The 18,792-nt window shown below is 41.9% G+C and overlaps 1 protein-coding gene across 1 annotated transcript; it reads left to right on the top strand.

Annotated features, from left to right (window-relative positions):
• The first annotated feature begins 3,545 nt into the window (after positions 1 to 3,545).
• Positions 3,546 to 17,692, top strand: LOC138982477 (galactose-3-O-sulfotransferase 2-like). Its single transcript, XM_070355774.1, has 4 exons — positions 3,546 to 3,870; positions 10,587 to 10,722; positions 11,994 to 12,244; positions 16,066 to 17,692. The coding sequence occupies exons 2-4, from the start codon at positions 10,628 to 10,630 to the stop codon at positions 17,262 to 17,264; spliced, it is 1,545 nt and encodes a 514-aa protein (XP_070211875.1). The 5' UTR covers positions 3,546 to 3,870; positions 10,587 to 10,627; the 3' UTR covers positions 17,265 to 17,692.
• The last annotated feature ends 1,100 nt before the right edge of the window (positions 17,693 to 18,792 follow it).

Genomic DNA, 18,792 nt, shown 5'->3' with positions numbered 1-18,792 from the left:
TCCGAATATAACATATTTATATGTTTTTGGAATCAGAAAATGATGAAGAATAAGATGAACGTAAATTTGGATCGTTTTAAAAACAAATTATTTTTATTTACAATTTTCAGATTTTTAATGACCAAAGTCATTAATTAATTTTTAAGCCACCAAGCTGAAATGCAATACCGAAGTCCGGCCTTGGCCAAAATTTTAATCAATTTGATTGAAAAATGAGGGTGTGACAGTGCCGCCTCAACGTTTACAAAAAGCCGGATATGACGTCATCAAAGGTATTTATCGAAAAAAATCAAAAAAAATCCGGGGATATCATACCCAGGAACTCAATCAATCAATCAATGAGGCTTATATCGCGCATATTCCGTGGGTACAGTTCTAGGCGCTCTGCAGTGATGCCGTGTGAGATGAAATTTTATACGGCCAGTAGATTGCAGCCATGTCGGCGCATATTTACCTTTCACGGCCTTATTCCAAGTCACACGGGTATGGTAGACAATTATTAACTGTGCCTAAGCAATTTTGCCAGGAAAGACCCTTTTGTCAATCGTGGGATCTTTAACGTGCACACCCAATGTAGTATGAACTCTCATGTAAAATTTCATAAAGATCGGTCCAGTAGTTTGGTCTAAATCGCTCTACACACACACACGCACAGACAGACAGACAGACAGACACACACACACACACACACACACACACACACACACACACACACACACATACACCACGACCCTCGTCTCGATTCCCCCTCTACGTTAAAACATTTAGTCAAAACTTGACTAAAATTTAATGTAAAAACAAGTCACGTAAGGCGAAATAACAACATTTAGTCAAGCTGTCGAACTCACAAAATGAAACTGAACGCACTGCTTTTTTTCACCAAGACTACATACTCGTAGTTTCGTCAGTCCGCCGCTCGTGGCAATGGCAGTGAAATCGACAAGCCATGCAGAATAGTGCGGTAGTGGTAGGGCTGAGCAGGATAACACGCTTTTCTGTATGTCTATTCTTTTTAGCTTACTGAGTTTGTTTTTAATCCAAACATCATATCTATATGTTTTAGGAATCAGGGACCGACAAGGAATAAGATGAAATTGTTTTTAAATCGATTTTCGGGGCGGGGATGTAGCTCAGTCGGTAGCGCGCATCCAGTTGGCCGCTGTCAGCGTGAGTTCGTCCCCACGTTCGGCGAGAGATTTATTTCTCAGAGTCAACTTTGTGTGCAGACTCTCCTCGGTGTCCGAACACCCCCGTGTGTACACGCAAGCACAAGACCAAGTGCGCACAAAAAAGATCCTGTAATCCATGTCAGAGTTCGGTGGGTTATAGAAACACGAAAATACCCAGCATGCTTCCTCCGAAAACGGCATATGGCTTCCTAAATGGCGGGGTAAAAAACGGTCATACACGTAAAATTCCACTCGTGCAAAAAAAAAACCACACGAGTGTACGTGGGAGTTTCAGCCCACGAACGCAGAAGAAGAAAAAGAAATCGATTTCGGAAAATTAATTTTAATCATAATTTTTATATTTTTAATTTTCAGAGCTTGTTTGTAATCCAAATATAACAGATGTATATGTTTTTGGAATCAGAAAATGACAAAGAATAAAATGAAATTATTTTTGGATCGTTTAATGGAGAACATAGCAATAAAGAATTAATTATTTCTCGTTTGAAAGCTAACACTTTGCAGGAAGCTTATTTATGCATCCCCGCAACGATGGGAAAAGCCCTGGAAGTAGCCTAATTAAATAGGACAATGTCAGCCTTTAAAAGGAAAATCCCAGTTTTGAAAACCAAAAACGTGTCTACCAGTGCATGCAGAGTACACAGCTTTCTTTCATGGACATCACTAAATTTGGCACGAGCATTTGAACCTGCGTGAAATCCGTAATAGACGGAACGAATGCAAGCGCGTACAGTGGAACCCCGTTTTTACGACCACCAACAACCTTTGTGTTTAACGTGCCTAGTGTGGGCGAATGGAAGGATGTGGCAGAAGGTTGACAGGCGACAGGGGGGGGGGGGAGTTGCACAGGGGTAACGGCAGTAGACACACCAACACACACACACAACCCCCCCCCCAACACACACACAGGTGGACAGTTGTCTCTAGCTAGTCACTTGATCGTAGTCACCTCTATCTGACACTCAGGTAGAAGGGACACGCCATGAGAAAACACCCGTGCGAACAGCGCTATAAATCTAGGGTGACGGTTCGAATTATCGCCCTTTTACGATTCTCAACTCTTTCAAGTCACCAACATGGCAATGGCAAGCATACGGACAAAATTAATCATTTCACTGAAATCGAAATTGACAGGAAACAAAGTAACTGCAGGGTCAACAGAAAAACAAGTCGCGTAAGGCGAAATACAACATTTAGTCAAGCTGTCGAACTCACAGAATGAAACTGAACGCTATGCAATTTTTCAGCAAGACCGTATACTCGAAGCATCGTGATGAAAGTGTTTTTAAAATTGATTTCGAAAATTTAATTTTGATCATAATTTTTATATTTTTAATTTTCAGAGCTTGTTTTTAATCCAAATATAACATTTTATATGTTTTTGGAATCAGCAAATGATGAAGAATAAGATGAACGTAAATTTGGATCGTTTTATAAAAATAATTTTTTTTTTACAATTTTCAGATTTTTAATGACCAAAGTCATCAATTAAATGTTAAGCCACCAAGCTGAAATGAAATACCGAAATCCGGCCTTCGTCGAAGATTGCTTGGCCAAAATTTGATTGACAAATGAGGGTGTGACAGTGCCGCCTCAACTTTTGCAAAAAGCCGGATATGACGTCATCAAAGGTATTTATCGAAAAATAGAAGAAAAATTCCGGGGATATCATACCCAGGAACTCTCATGTCAAATTTCATAAAGATCGGTCCAGTAGTTTGGTCTGAATCGCTCTACACACACTCACAGACACACACACACACACATACACACACACACACATACACCACGACCCTCGTCTCGATTCCCCCTCTATGTTAAAACATTTAGTCAAAACTTGACTAAATGTAAAAAGAAATCAACGTAATTTGACAGAAAACATACGTCGTCCTAGAAAGAGAACGGATGGACCGCAGTCTGAAGTGAAATCTATGCATTAGACGTGAGGGGAAAATTCGACGGTGGGCAGCTGGGTGTCATGGGCGCGACATGCGACATGGACAGACGGTGATGGAGAGTGGGGGAGGAAGGGGAGGAGGGGGAGGGGGGGTCAGCACGGTACACAGGGTGATCGCTTGGGTTTACACGCTGTACACATCGTGATGGACGCAAGTGGAAAAGCGAAACACTACCATGACTCGCGCCCAAGCCCAGGTTGACGCCCCGTCGCCACAAACTCCTTTGAACGCACTACTCAAAGTGAGTTTAAACCTGCGCTCTGCCCCCGGCTGTGAAGGGGGAAAAGGCGACGGGGTGCGCGAGATGCTGAGAGAAAACACAACTCTTCGTTTGCATTGACATTCACGCGATGGCAGTCAGCAAAAATCGGGGTGCAGTGCATGGCTAAACGGAAAAAAAAGGGAGAAAAAAAAGGAGGAAGGAAACAAAATTTTACTGTACCTCATTTGCCTTCCAAAAACGGCCTGTCGTCTGTTTTGCTGTCTGCTACTATTTTGTTTCGTTTTCAAAGCGGACGGTGCTCCGGTATCCATACTTGGAGGTCACAGTTTCTGTATTGTGTTTTCTTGTGGTTCGAAATATTTCCAGTGTCCGCGCTTGGAGGTTTCTGTGTTGTGTTTTCGTGTGTGTCCACACATTTTCTCGTCTAACAGAACAAGAAGCAACGAATTGTGGTGAAGAAAGGGTGCGTTTGTTCTTGCGTGACAGACAAGACTTGCAGGTAGGCTGCTGTTTGTTTCTGCATTATTTACTTATTCATTCACTTGTATTCTTTTATGCGTTTACTTGTTTATGTAATATTTATTTATTCATTTGTTGTGTTTTTGTGAATGTCTTTTTATTAGTTTATTTGTCTACTCTTACTCTCGAATTAACTATTGATGTCTAACGGATGACGTATCACAACGGTGCGCGGTCGTCATTGGCGGTCAAGAAAGCCGCGGGCGCCGCCGCGATCATTGCGCAGACGACACTTCTAGACCGCCAATATTTTTTGTGCGCGTCACGTGCTCCACATAAATCGGCCGGAAACGAAGCAATTGGGAAACCTGGATAGGAGTGACGCCATTTACTGAAAAAAGAGGAATACATTCAGTTTCTAGACCCACTTTTTCGGGACAATTTTAGAAACTGTGAAGTAGTGATTTGCTGTTTAATTTCTTACTGAATTCCAAGGTTCCACAGGAGTGGTGACACGAAGTGAAAAGTAAAATCTGATTTGACCATTGTGAGATTCCGTTTCAATCGTTGATGCCTCTTTCGCTGGACTGATTGTATAGACTGTCTTTAACTTGTATATGTTGTGCCGAATTCACGGAATTGCCGAATTCGCGGAATCGGCAACATTTTTGCCCATTTCGCGTAATCGGCAAAACGCTGCCCATTACGTGAAATCGGCAGCGTTTTGCCGAAAATGCGGAAAGGCTTCTAAAATTTGCCCATTTCGCAAAAGCGACAGCCAGTCTGTTACTTTTTGTGTCACCAGAACATTGCATTAACATTGCTTTACCTCCCTACTATGTTTTGTATGGTCTATGTTGGTCTGTGTCGAGCATAACTCCGGAAATGCACGAAAACTACACTTTCTGCAATAACTTGCCATAACTTATCGATTATTGCGATATCTATCCATTGGAGTATCTAGTTGTCTAAGTGTGATGATATCCCAGGCATTTGAGAACTTTAAAACCAAAAAGTGGCTGCCGATTTCGCAAAAGTGAGTAAATTTTAGAAGCCTTTACGCGATTTCGGCAAAACGCTGCCGATTTCACGTATTGGGCAACGTTTTGCCGATTACGCGAAATGGGCAAAAATGTTGCCCATTACGCGGAATCGGCAATTACGTAAATTCGACACGAGATATACATGTCTCTCTATCTTCTATCCATCTATCCATCCATCTTTTATCCATCTATCCATCCATTCATTTATCCATCCATCCTTCCATCTATTTGATGGTGTCACGATCGAACGAAAAACTCGTCGCGATATAACCTCCGTGGTTGAAAACGAGTTAAACACCAAATAAAGAAAGAAAGAAAAGATCGAACGAAAAGATCACTTAAAACATTTTGAGACTCACTTTTATCACTCTTTTTCACGGGACTAATTGTGAATACAATCTACGTGTATCTATCTATCTATCTACCTATCTATCGTTGGGTCGATATATTTGTGAATGTATTGTTTTGTCAATAACAAACGTTCCAACAACCTACCTTTCTTGTTTTTACACCCCCGGTATAGGGGTGTGTATAGGTTTCGGTCGATGTGTTTGTTTGTTTGTTTGTTTGTTTGTGTTCGCATATAGATCTCAAGAATGAACGGACCGATCGTCACCAAACTTGGTGAACAGGTTCTATACATTCCTGAGACGGTCCTTACAAAAATTGGGACCAGTCAAACACACGGTTAGAGAGTTATTGGTGGATTAAGATTCTACAAGGACTTATAGAGGGACATATTAATGGTCAAAGGGAAATAACCACACTTGTTAGCAGTGCCTGCTCAGTTGGTGGCAGTGAGAATGCTAAGGACGGGGGTGTGTTTCCTACCTCGAAGGAATTTCTTGTTTTATTCTGAATTTTGGAACGTTGGCAGTCTCTTTGTTTTTGGATTTATTTTTATCTATCTGTCTGTCTGTCTGTCTGTCTGTCTGTCTATCTATCTATCTACCTATACCTACCTACCTAACTACCTACCTATGTATCTCCTGGCACCACAAACTGAAACATGACTCACCATTTTGACACACAGTGAAAATTAGGGTCCGATATTTAGACTCGAAAAAGTATAATGCGACTCGTTTTCGACTCGTCGGCATTATACTTGTCTCGTCTAAATATCGGGCCCTATTGCTACGCTGAAAACACAATAGCTGTTAAGGTAATCTTGAACGACTTTAGCGTGTTAAATTCATAGCTCATATTATAATTCAGAGGCATTTAAGTCTCCAAATTTGTAGAACCTGCATTTGTAATCATAAGTCATTTTTAGATTCCTTTGAAGCTACGGAATGAACTCCGATGAGCTGTACGAATGCATTTTGTTTACATGGGTCAAAAAAGGAATTATCCGTATGAGCGGACAAGGGAGACAACTCTTTCGTGTAAATGATGTCCCATGGTTGACAACGTACGCCATTTTCGGTGCATTTTCGTCGATTGAACAACCAAATTAATTAATTATGCTTAAGTTTGGAGCTCAATCCGTCAATTAATTTCACGACAAATGTTCTTTGGCTTGCTTACATAGACTTGTATCAAAAATAAGTAAAGAATGTCACTGTATTCTGAGCAATGAATTTAACACGCTAAAGTTCAAGATTACCGCTGTTAATATCACGGTCTCCTTCCCACAGTAGTCTCAACATTTCGACTTGTTTTAACCTTAGAACGATGTCTTTATCATAACTGTGAAGAACAAAACGGAGATCACTGTCGAAGTCGGCCAATCTGCAATCAATTTCGTCTCAGTTCGTCCATTCTCAGAAACATTCGCGAAAATCATGGGAGATAACTCTGTATTCTTATTTTGATAGATTCGGCGAGCAGTAATTATGCATCCGGTCAGAGAGATATATGTCGGCGATACGGCATGGACCGATGATTCGATCAGAATGGCCGACAGCCTTGACTAAATGTTTTTATATCGCTTCACGCGACTTGTTTATGCTTCTTCCGCTAAATGTTATTTTGTCTTTTTAGAGCATGTTCATCATTACGCATCTGTTACATTGATATGACTGTAAATATGCATGCGATAATGTTCTTTGCAAAACAGTTAAAACGCCGTATTTAGAGTGCCTCCTTTATGACATTTAGGTGACGAAGGATGGACCGAGAAATTGCATGCCCTGCTGAATGCTGACACCGTCAGTGTGTCAGGATCGTGCGTGTGTCACTGTGTGTGTGTGACCATGTCAGTGTCATCGCTTTGGTTTTTGAAATTGAATGTAACTAAAACAAAAGTAATGATTTTCTCAAGAGGGAAAGTAAGAACAGTCCCGACATTTACATTCAATGGTCGGAAACTTGATATTGTGTATGATTTTCAATATCTGGGTATTAAATTTAGCTACAATGGTAAATTTACTGTTGCACAGAAGAATTTGTATGACCGTGCCTCCAAGGCCATGTTTGCTTTATTACGTAAAACTAGAAAACTGTTTTTGCCTCTTGATGTTCAAATTGACCTCTTTGAAAAAACTGTGGTCCCTATTTTACTTTACGGTTCTGAAGTATGGTGCCCTTACATGTCTGATTTAGCTAACAAATTACAGATACGATTTTTTAAGATGATTTTGAAAGTTGGCAAATCAACACCAACAAACATGGTTTTGGGTGAATTAGGTCAGTTCCCTGTAAGTATTCAAGCGAAATGTCGTATGTTGAATTTTTGGTACAAACTTGCATTTTCTAATGGTTCTGACAAACTTTCTTGTGTGACATATCGTTTTTTGTTTAAAATGTATGAATCTGGTGTATACAAGTCAAAATTTTTGCTTTCTGTCCATGGTGTTCTAAATGAGTTAGGCTTTAGTGATTTTTGGCACAATCAAACTATCAATAATGTAACGGATGGTGGTTATTTTAATACTTTCAAAGCACTGATGAAAAATAGGCTACAAGACCAATTTGTCCAAACCTGGCATTCAGAAATAAATAACAATGAGTTTTATTATAATTATAGAATGTATAAAGAGAATTTTGAGTTTGAAAAGTACTTGTCCATCCTGCCGGTTAATTTAGCAAACGCTGTTTTAAAATTTAGAACACTGAATCATAAATTGCCTATACAAAAAGGTAGGACTCTTGGTATTCCCAGACAAGACAGAATCTGTCACAAATGTTCATCAGGTGACCTTGGGGACGAGTTCCATTATATTTTTGTATGTCCTTTCTTTACCAATTATAGAAAACAGTTGTTACGGTGCTATTATTATGCCCGCCCCAATTCAGTTAAATTCAGAGAGCTTTTTTCCACTACAAAAAAGAGTTTATTGCTAAAACTCGCAAAGTTCATGACACTTGTCATGGACTGTTTGAGAAGCGAGTAAAATTTAATTCTCTTTTAGCTTTATATTCCGTTATCTGTTTTGTGTTGTTTGTAATAGTATTTTTGTCCTTATGTTAACCCACCCATCACCCCCCCCCCCCTCTCCCTTCCCCCCATTTCCCATAGTAAAGAAATGTATGTAATCACTTTGCACTTGTAATGTTTTATTATTTTTTGTATTATTATTATCATTATTATTATTATTATTATTATTATTATTATTATTATTATTATTATTATTATTATTATTATTATTATTATTATTATTTATTATTATTATTGTTGAATTGTTTCTTGTATTGTTTTTGCTCTCCCTCACCCCTCAACTCCCTTTTCTGTACATAGTCTGATTTCTTTTTGTTTTAGTTCCTTTTATTTGGTGTTGAATGAAATGTGTTTTTATTGTGTTTTTTAATTTTCCATGTACCCTCACGGGGTTTTATTGGAATAAATAAAACTTGAAACTTGGGACCGCAGCTGACCTGCGTATATAGAGAATATTACATGGCTTGCTGTATCGTACCAGATTTACACTCGTTGCTTTTTCAAATAGTGAACAGCTCGCTTTCGCTCGCAGTTCAATATCTAACAAAAAAATCGTGTAAATCTGGTACGACACAGCAAGCCATCAAGCTATTGGTACCATCGTGTGGAATGCAGTCCAGTGGATTCTGCAATAACGATAGCGGGGCCTTGCTAAGGAGTAATTACTGTGAAATGTTTGTTTCTGCTTTGTTTCCGGCGACTGTGGTTTTTGTTGTTGCTGTACATGTTGTTGTTTTTCAACCTTTCTTACGAAGTGGCGTCAATTTTGGGTGGGTTGTTGGACGGGTTGGGTCTGGACGGGTTTTTGCGGGTAGAATGTGTGTGTGTGTGTGTGTGTGTGTGTGTGTAAAATTCGCGAAGCGAAGTTTCAATGAGTTGAGACAGTTTTTGACAGTTTTAAACAAGCTTGGGATTTCAAAAACCGTTTGAAGCAACAACAACAACAACACAATTGTGTCATAAATAATAGACAAGTCGTGTAAAGAGATGTCAACACATTTAGTCAATTATTCGACCTAAAAGAATGAACGGGACAAATTCAATATTTTAAACCGAGTTCTAGTCAGTCCTTTGCTGGCAGAAACATGTAAACCGAGATGGGTTGACATTGTCTCCGTGAAGCAGTCAAATAAACAAGCACCTCATTTGCATGAATGGAGAAAAAAATGGGGAGGGGGGGGGGGGGGTACAGCGTCACAGCGGCTTTTAAAAGCGGCAAAACATCATGTTATATCAATGAAATTGAGCCACAGGGGGCTGAAACAAAGTGCTCATTTGTCATAGGGGCTTTCAAAGCGGCAGAAAATCTTGTTCTATTAATCCAATCGTGCCATAGGATGCTGAAGCAATATGTTGGCTTATCACAGAGGCTTGTCGCGGCAGCTGTCACTCAAGGCATAGACCATTTATCCTGGACCGCCAGCTCTCTCTCCGCTCTTTCTCTCTATTACGAGGTAGCCATATGGGCCTCTCGCATTTAGGAACCTACGCTTACATGGCCTTTCAGAAATCAGGGGGATGTCATATCCGGTGTCGATTGTAAACATGGACGAAGTTGCTGAGGTAAGTTCTGAAAATGCTAAAATAAACTCAGCTAAAGTGCATATGGAACATGTTTTTCGATGAGTTTTGTTAAGTTTAGTTTGGAGTTTTGGAAAATCCAGTTCATTGTCACCTCCCATTGTCACAAATAACTGGAGCGTGCTTTCTTTTCACTGTCTTCGAATCGCTGGCCTTTCAAACCGGACGCAAAGCGCCCCTGAAAGTCGAGCGTCGTAACCTCGAAGGGTCACGTGACGAGTTGGCGGTCCAGGCTTTTTGGTCTATGCTCAAGGTGACCAACGAAATAAAAGGGTCTGAAGCAATGTCTTCACTTGATGTCACATGGTGGTCACAAGGGCTTTCAACGCGGAAGAAAATTTCCCTCCGTCTGTCAATTTATCAAAATAGACCATGAGCCACAATACAATACAATCTTTCTTTCTTTCTTTATTTGGTGTTTAACGTCGTTTTCAACCATTCAAGGTTATATCGCGACGGCACAATACAATACCATACCATACCATACCATACAATAAATGCAATACAATGCAATGCAATGCAATGCATTGGAATGCAACACAGTACAAAACCATTTGATTGTCTGATTGCGGGTACAAAACCAAAAATACAAAAAAACTTTTGGTTCGTCACAAAAATAACAAAATAAATTGAATTAAATCACATACAGACAAGCACGGCTTAGTACAAACATTACATTCACTAATACATTGTTATTTAAAAAAAAAAACTACAACAGTTGCCTCAGGAGACTAAAGCAACGCTTTGTGACAGGGCCACAGGGGCTTTCAACCCAGAAGGACCGATGAAAGACGATGGGGTCACCACAGGAACTACCTGTCCACCGCGCTGGTCATCAGCGGTCAGCGGTCCACTGCCTGTCTCCCCTGTGGCGATGTCATGTCGTCAGGTAACTGTATCAACGGAATTACTTCCGCAAGATGGGCGGTTGGTTGGGGTTGGGATGTGTGGGTGTGATGAGGGCGGAGGGTGTGTGTGCTTGCGTGCGTGCGTGCGTGCGTGAGTGTATATTTCTGTTTGCGTGTATGTCTGTGTGTGCGTGCGTGCGTGTTTGTGCATGCATGCGCGAGTGGGAAGGGGGTCAGTCTCTCTAAATATGGTTCGATGCGATAAGTTGTAGGCGCCCGGGATGAAACATTCATCACTTTTATAATAAATGAGTGGTAGGTAAAAACTGTGTTAGTACATTTCTTGCAAGTAGACGAAGTTTGGAGATAACTCTGTCGGGTTTGTGAAAGAGTGGATACTCTTGCTTTTAGTGAGTCAAACCCAGTCACTAACGAGGGATGTATCCGAAACACGTGAACAAGGAGCACGTGTCGAAGGCTTGCCTCACTCAAAGCAATAGTATTCACTCTTTCACAACACATGCAAATCCGATGGAGTTATTTACGGAGTTCGTCTATTCAAAGCGAAGGGTATGTTACTTTATCTTTTTTCCCACGGTCCAAGGGACATAACTCTCCAAAATGAATTTAAACAACAGACTTGGAAGTTTACCGGGTCGTACAGCTCTATGCACACACGCAAAAGGTAGTAATAAACACTGTGTTTATCTTGAAGCCAATTTGTTTTTATCAATTATACAATCATGCAACAAAAATATTCATTATTTGGTTCCTATTAAAACTCCAGTAATATACACTCATCCGTCAAAACTGGTGTTCCAGATACAGGGTGTAACGTTCTCGATCTCATTCATTATTAGCTGATTCTTAATAGATCTCCAGTAACTGGGTTTAGTCTCCAGAGCTGTGTACCAGTGGAAACCAAGTTACGAAGATGACATTTCTTTACTTAACTGACTTTTGACATTTTGTTCGACTACGTTCAGTAAATTACACGAGTTTTAAAGTACGTCAACTTCGTAACATGGAAACCAAAGGTTGTGACATGGATTTGAACACTAACAATTCTAACCACAAAAAAATTAAATTAAAAAACAGAAGAAGACAAAAATATAAACTATGTTTTTGTTGCATATCGGTATCATTATCCAACTGGAGCATTGCCGAAAAAGGTAAAGAGAATACATTGTAGCTGCCATTTGATATACTTTATAATAATGTAAAGGACTGAAAATGCATGTCACAAAATGGTGGTAGCCTACACAGCTCTGGAGAATAACCCGACTACAAAGCCATCACACTTGTGTTCCAGACACAGGGTGTTATGCTCAATGGTCGTCCTCGCCGCCACCCTGCTCTTCATGATGATGATGACGTCACATCTGACGGGAGGCGGCAACGTCTACTCACCTTCCGTCCTGCTGCAGGAGGCCGATGAGAACTTCCACAACCTGTCAGGGCACCTCCACCCCGAACAGACACTCTCAGCAGCTTCCAGCCAGACTCTCAGTAGAACCAACACTGGGGCAAGCAAAGACGGCAAGAAAAGGCAGAAGCAGGCAGGTTCGGTAGCCAATTTTCCCCATACTTTTTCCGTCAAAGATTCGTCGCCTGCTGAACAGACCGTGGGTCGCAATGCTATTGTCGCTAACTCTTCTTTCCCAAGGGAGCATGGTGAATCCAGTCACTAAAGTTGCGTTTCTTCTTTTGCAAGCAATCCAAAACATCATCACCGCAGATCTGCCCAGGCTTTTAACTTGAGATAAGATCATCCTTTCACTTCCGCACACACCATAAATCAGCAGTTTTTGTGGTCGCTATTCAATTCAATTCAAATCAATTCAGTTCGTTCAGTTCAGTTCAGTTCAGTTCAGTTCAGTTCAGTCCGCCCCGTGATCGGGAGGTCGTGGGTTCGAACTGAACCCCGGCCGGGTCATACCTAAGAGTTTAAAATTGGCAATCTAGTGGCTGCTCCGCCTGGCGTCTGGCATTATGGGGTTAGTGCTTGGACTGGTTGGTCCGGGTGTCAGAATAATGTGACTGGGTGAGACAGTGTGGCGCACGTTATATGTCAAAGCAGCACCGCCCTGATATGGCCCTTCGTGGTCGGCTGGGCGTTAAGCAAACAAACAAACAAACAAAAAGTTCAGTTCAGTTCAGTTCAATATTTTCTGCGTGCATAGCGATTCCAAAAAAAATCCACCAGACAGGTGTTTACGAAACGTTGCACATGGGTATATGTTGGTGTGTGTGTGTGTGTGTGTGTGTGTGAGAGAGAGAAAGAGAGAGTATGTGACTGTGTGTGTGTATGTGTGTTCGGTGTATGTGTGTGTCTGTGTGTGTGTGTGTGTCTGTGTGTGTGCGTGTGTGTATGTGTGTGTGTGTGTGTGTGTGTGTGTGTGTGAATGAATGCATATGCGCTATAATGATATCATTGAGGAACAAACAACAACTCCAAGTATAAGTTCCCTCCACTGTATTTGGTCAAATAAGTGATACAGTTATGATACATACACACATACACACACAATCATGAAAAGAAAGATATCAGGGTTATGGATTCAAAACCGGGTACTCACAGGTTTGAAGACATGAAAAAAACTGTTTGACAATCCCGTGCACAAACTAACACAATAATCTTACGCGGAGTCTATCAAAAAATCGCTACCCATGAGGTAGACAGAAACAAGAAATTCCTCCGAGGTAGGAAAAACACCCCCGTTGGTCAAAGGGAAATAACCATTCTCACTGCCACCAACTGAGAAGGTTATTTCCCTTTGACCATTAATATGTCCCTCTATAAGTCCTTGTAGAATCTTAATCCACCAATAACTCCCTAACCGTGTGTTTGACTGGTCCCAATTTTTGTAAGGACCCTCTCAGGAATGTATAGAACCTGTTCACCAAGTTTGGTGACGATCGGTCCGTTCATTCTTGAGATCTATATGCGAACACAAACAAACAAACACATCGAGCGAATCCTATACACACCCCTATACCGGGGGTGTAAAAACACACACACAGTCCGTGAAATCACTGGCACACGGTATCCACCCGATATCCACAGTACGCACGGGTAGTGTGTAAGCGGAAAAAAACAGTCACAGTTCAGAATTAGGATTCGGACCAGACTGCGGCAACCGTCTGATCTATTTGCTAAATACTAATTATATCTTAATTAAATAGGTTCTCCTGAACATGGCTTAACTCCACTAGATCACACACAAGAAACTGCCGATATGTCCTTCACTTGAAAAAGTAGCGGTGTACTAAATCCTCCGACTGGCGATCTCGACCTAACCAGTTCACTTCGTCCCGTGACCTTTCTGGGTCCAACTATACGGACTTTCCTGTAACCTCGCTGCTGGCTTCGTGAAAGTCCCGTCGAACTTCAGCTAAACTGGTCCAGAGAAATAAGATATTTTGCGGCTTCTCAGATGATTCTTCTTTCCCGGCATCTGGCCGCAATCCTCCTCTCATTGACAGGTTACTAGACGCACTGCACAAACATGAAGAGCGGACATCTTGTTTTTACAATCTGTCCTCTACGAACTAGTTTCTGCAATGTAAATCGGTTCAGCTTACGCGATACACAAAATATCGATATTCGAATGCCTATTAAAGTTACCTGTTAAAGTGCTTTGACGATCGCGTCTCAGAAAACACAAGTAAGGGCTGGAACCTTCTCCTGCATTCTCTCCGGGCATTTTCTCCTCCCGCGCGATTAACATCTAGACCTATCTCCTCGATAGACAGTCGTCAAGTGTGCTAGTAAACTAGCAACGATTCACGAAGTTAACTGTTCGCTGGTTTGTGAGCTCTGTTCACTCCGTGTAAGGCCAAAAAAAAAAAAAGGTCTGTTTACGGTAACCCGACCGACCCTAGTTTTTAGGCCCGACCCTAATCTTTTTTTTGGATCGTCTGAAAAAAACGCATCCAAAATAGAGCTGTTTGCGCTCAAACAGCAGACGACAGAAGGGAGGTAAGCTCAAAGTACTGTTTATAGTTATGTTGGGCAAAAACAGGGATTGATGAGAAGAAATGAACTGTGAAACATCATAGAGAGGGGAGAAAAAAAAATGGGAAAAAAAATGGAAAAAAGCCGACCTACCGACCCTATTTTTATATTTAGTCAAGTTTTGACTAAATATTTTAACATCGAGGGGGAATCGAAACGAGGGTCGTGGTGTATGTGCGTGTGTGTGTGTGTGTGTGTGTGTGTCTGTCTGTCTGTGTGTGTGTGTGTGTAGAGCGATTCAGACTAAACTACTGGACCGATCTTTATGAAATTTGACATGAGAGTTCCTGGGTATGAAATCCCCGAACGTTTTTTTCATTTTTTTGATAAATGTCTTTGATGACGTCATATCCGGCTTTTCGTGAAAGTTGAGGCGGCACTGTCACGCCCTCATTTTTCAACCAAATTGGTTGAAATTTTGGTCAAGTAATCTTCGACGAAGCCCGGACTTCGGTATTGCATTTCAGCTTGGTGGCTTAAAAATTAATTAATGACTTTGGTCATTAAAAATCGGAAAATTGTAAAAAAAAATAAAAAATTATAAAACGATCCAAATTTACGTTTATCTTATTCTCCATCATTTGCTGATTCCAAAAACATATAAATATGTTATATTTAGATTAAAAACAAGCTCTGAAAATTAAATATATAAAAATTATTATCAAAATTAAATTGTCCAAATCAATTTAAAAACACTTTCATCTTATTCCTTGTCGGTTCCTGATTCCAAAAACATATAGATATGATATGTTTGGATTAAAAACACGCTCAGAAACTTAAAACAAAGAGAGGTACAGAAAAGCGTGCTATCCTTCTTAGCGCAACTACTACCCCGCTCTTCTTGTCAATTTCACTGCCTTTGCCATGAGCGGTGGACTGACGATGCTACGAGTATACGGTCTTGCTGAAAAATGGCATTGCGTTCAGTTTCATTCTGTGAGTTCGACAGCTACTTGACTAAATATTGTATTTTCGCCTTACGCGACTTGTTTCATACTATGTTACCGTAAACAGACCTTTTTTTTTTGGCCTAACACACATTTCCACGTGTGTCTTATTGGCTTTCGTAAATCGTGGACACAAATGCTAACTCGGCCTGACTCAGTTGTTAGCCGTTTAATTTCCTTCACAGTGTGTGTGTGTGTGTGTGTGTGTGTGTGTGTGTGTGTGTGTGTGTGTGTGTGTGTGTGTGTGTGTGTGTGTGTGTGTGTGTGTGTGTGTGTTCTATAATCTGTAAAACCATTTCTTTTCTTGGATATGAGTCGACTGGACGATAACACCGTCTAACTATCTTGGTTTTTTTTGTAGGAGAGGTATGCAAAATTGACTGCGGTATAACTTCAGTCAGACTCATCTTTGTGTACAGAGAGAAAATTGGGCAAGCAGCAGCACGTGTTCTTCCTCAAGGTGCACAAGGCAGCCAGCACCACCGTCATGAATGTTCTCTACCGCTTCGCCCTCCAGCGCAACCTCACTGTGGCCCTGCCCCGCCATCGCAACATCCTGTCGGAAACAAGCAAGCACTGGCTGTCGGCTGTCGTCCCCCGTCCGTCCGGCGTCCGACACTTCGACATCCTCTGCAACCACCTTGTCTTCAACGAGAGTGCCGTCAGGCACATCATGCCGTCGGACACCTTGTTTGTCGGGATCGTCCGACATCCCCTATTCCAGTTTCTTTCGGCCTTCAACTACTACAGCGACGTGTTTCAAGTCAGGTACCTCAGGCAGATTCCGAGCCCTATACACACTGACGGCAATGGCTCAGTACACATGTACCACAAGGGCCCAGTACACACTTACGACAAGGGCCCAGTACACACTTACGACAAGGGCCCAGTACACACTTACGAAAAGGGCCCAAAACACAGGTACGGCAAGGGCCTAGTACACACTTACGGCAAGGGCCCAGTACACACTTACGACGAGGGCCGTATTCACACATATCTGCAGGCCCCCGAAAAGTACGACATGGTGGACTTTGCCTCTTCCTTCACGCACAACAGGATGAGCTTCGACTACGGCATGGGCGAGGCGTGTCTCCGGGGCGACGCCGGCTGCATCAGGGACTACGTCAACTACCTCAACCGCACGTTCCAGCTGGTGATGGTGAGCGAGAGGTTCGACGAGTCCATGGTGCTGCTTAAGAGACTGCTGGGCTGGCGGCTGCAGGACGTCCTCTACATCAAGAACAACGTCTTCAAGGGGAACCGCCCCGTGTCGCACGATCATAACTTAACCGCGGTGGAGAAAGACACGCACCGGGCTTTCAACGCAGCAGATTACGCGCTGTATGAACATTTCACCCAGCTGTTTGACAAGAAGGTGAAGGCCGAGGGAGAGGACTTCGCTAAGGAGGTGAATACTTACAAGTCCCTGCTTCAAGAGGTAGCTGCTTTCTGCGCGAATGTGAAAGAACAAAAAGCGAATTTGACTGTGAATGCCACGGCTTGGAGTGACAGCTTTGAGCTTAGGGCGTCGGATTGTGGAATCATGACCTCTGGGGAACAGCGTCTGGTTGACTTCATGCGTTCAGAACAATTGAAAAGATATTCCAGTTTAACTTAACAGGTTAGGTTTTAGGTAGAACACTTTGTTGTGAACAAACGGAGAGGCTTAGATGGCGTGTTGTGTTCTGACCAACAGAAAAAAGTATTCAGATCGAAAAAAACCGGGGTTGCTCTTAGGTTTAAAGATGTGCGCTGGATGTTCAAATGGTATTCAATGTAAAACAAGGAGTTTGATTCAGCTTGGGTCATGTCTTTTGATAAATTTTAATTCCAAGAAATCTGAGGACGTAAATTTTGTCAAAATCGTGCTTTCTGAATCCTGTAAAGTGTCATGGACAGGAGGGTGGTTGCATCTTGTAAAAAGAACAAATCATGCTTTGAAGAACAACCAGAAGGATGGTGAACTGTATGTTGTCAAAATCCTGTGTTCTGGACTACAGAAGGCGTTTTCATAGGTCTAGCAGCGAAATATGTGTGTTTGTGTTTGGAAATATTGGGGGTGGGTGGTATGTGGGGGCAGGAGGGTGGTAAAGGGAGTGGGGGTGTTGTTAAACTGAGACGGGCCCTTGGATAAGACATTTTCTGTCCTGTAGCTGTGTGCTATGTTGGCAGGGATGACCACATCTAAAACAAATGTACTCGCCAGCCGGGCGATTAACTTCAAGAAAGCCACTAGCCCGCCACAAATCTCACACATTAATGTTCACAAATTGGTGGATTTATTGAGAGAAGCGGTCGTGCAAAACAACCCTTGAGACAGACTTATTGAAAGAAGCGGTCGTACAAAACAACCCTTGAGACAGACCATAGACCATTTATCCTGGACCGCCAACTAGCTCTCTCTCCGCTCTTTCTCTCTATTACGAGGTAGCGGCCTCTCGCATTTAGGAACCTAGGCTTACATGGCCTTGCAGAAATCAGGGGGATGTCATATCCGGTGTCGATTGTAAACATGGACGAAGTTGCCGAGGTAAGTTTTGAAAATGCTAAAATAAACTCAGCTGAAGTGAATATATGGAACATGTTTTTCGATGAGTTTTGTTAAGTTTAGTTTGGAGTTTTGGAAAATCCAGTTCATTGTCACCTCCCATTGTCACAAATAACTGGAGCGTGCTTTCTTTTCACTGTCTTCGAATCGCTGGCCTTTCAAACCGGACGCAAAGCGCCCCTGAAAGTCGAGCGTCGTAACCTCGAAGGGTCACGTGGCGAGTTGGCGGTGCAGGCTATTTGGTCTATGGATAGACTTATTGAAAGAAGCGGTCGTACAAAACAACCCCTGAGACAGACTTATTGAAAGAAGCGGTCGTACAAAACAAATCTTGAGACAGACTTACTGAGAGAAGCGGTCGTACAAAACAACCCTTGAGACAGACTTATTGAAAGAAGCGGTCGTACAAAACAACCCTTGAGACAGACTTATTGAGAGAAGCGGTCGTACAAAACAAATCTTGAGACAGACTTATTGAGAGAAGCGGTCGTACAAAACAACCCTTGAGACAGACTTATTGAGAGAAGCGGTCGTACAAAACAACCCCTGAGACAGACTTATTGAGAGAAGCTGTCGTACAAAACAACCCCTGGGACAG

This window comes from Littorina saxatilis, linkage group LG12 (genome assembly GCF_037325665.1).
Source record: "Littorina saxatilis isolate snail1 linkage group LG12, US_GU_Lsax_2.0, whole genome shotgun sequence".
Taxonomy (NCBI): Eukaryota; Metazoa; Mollusca; class Gastropoda; order Littorinimorpha; family Littorinidae; genus Littorina; species Littorina saxatilis.
This window is presented reverse-complemented; position numbering and strand designations above follow the sequence as displayed.

Coding starts and splice junctions, on each gene's coding strand:
- LOC138982477 (XM_070355774.1), top strand. CDS start 10,628: ATGGGGTCACCACAGGAACTACCTGTCCACCGCGCTGGTCATCAGCGG. Junction 10,723..11,993: donor TGGCGATGTCATGTCGTCAG/GTAACTGTATCA, acceptor CTTGTGTTCCAG/ACACAGGGTGTTATGCTCAA. Junction 12,245..16,065: donor GAAAAGGCAGAAGCAGGCAG/GTTCGGTAGCCA, acceptor CTTTGTGTACAG/AGAGAAAATTGGGCAAGCAG.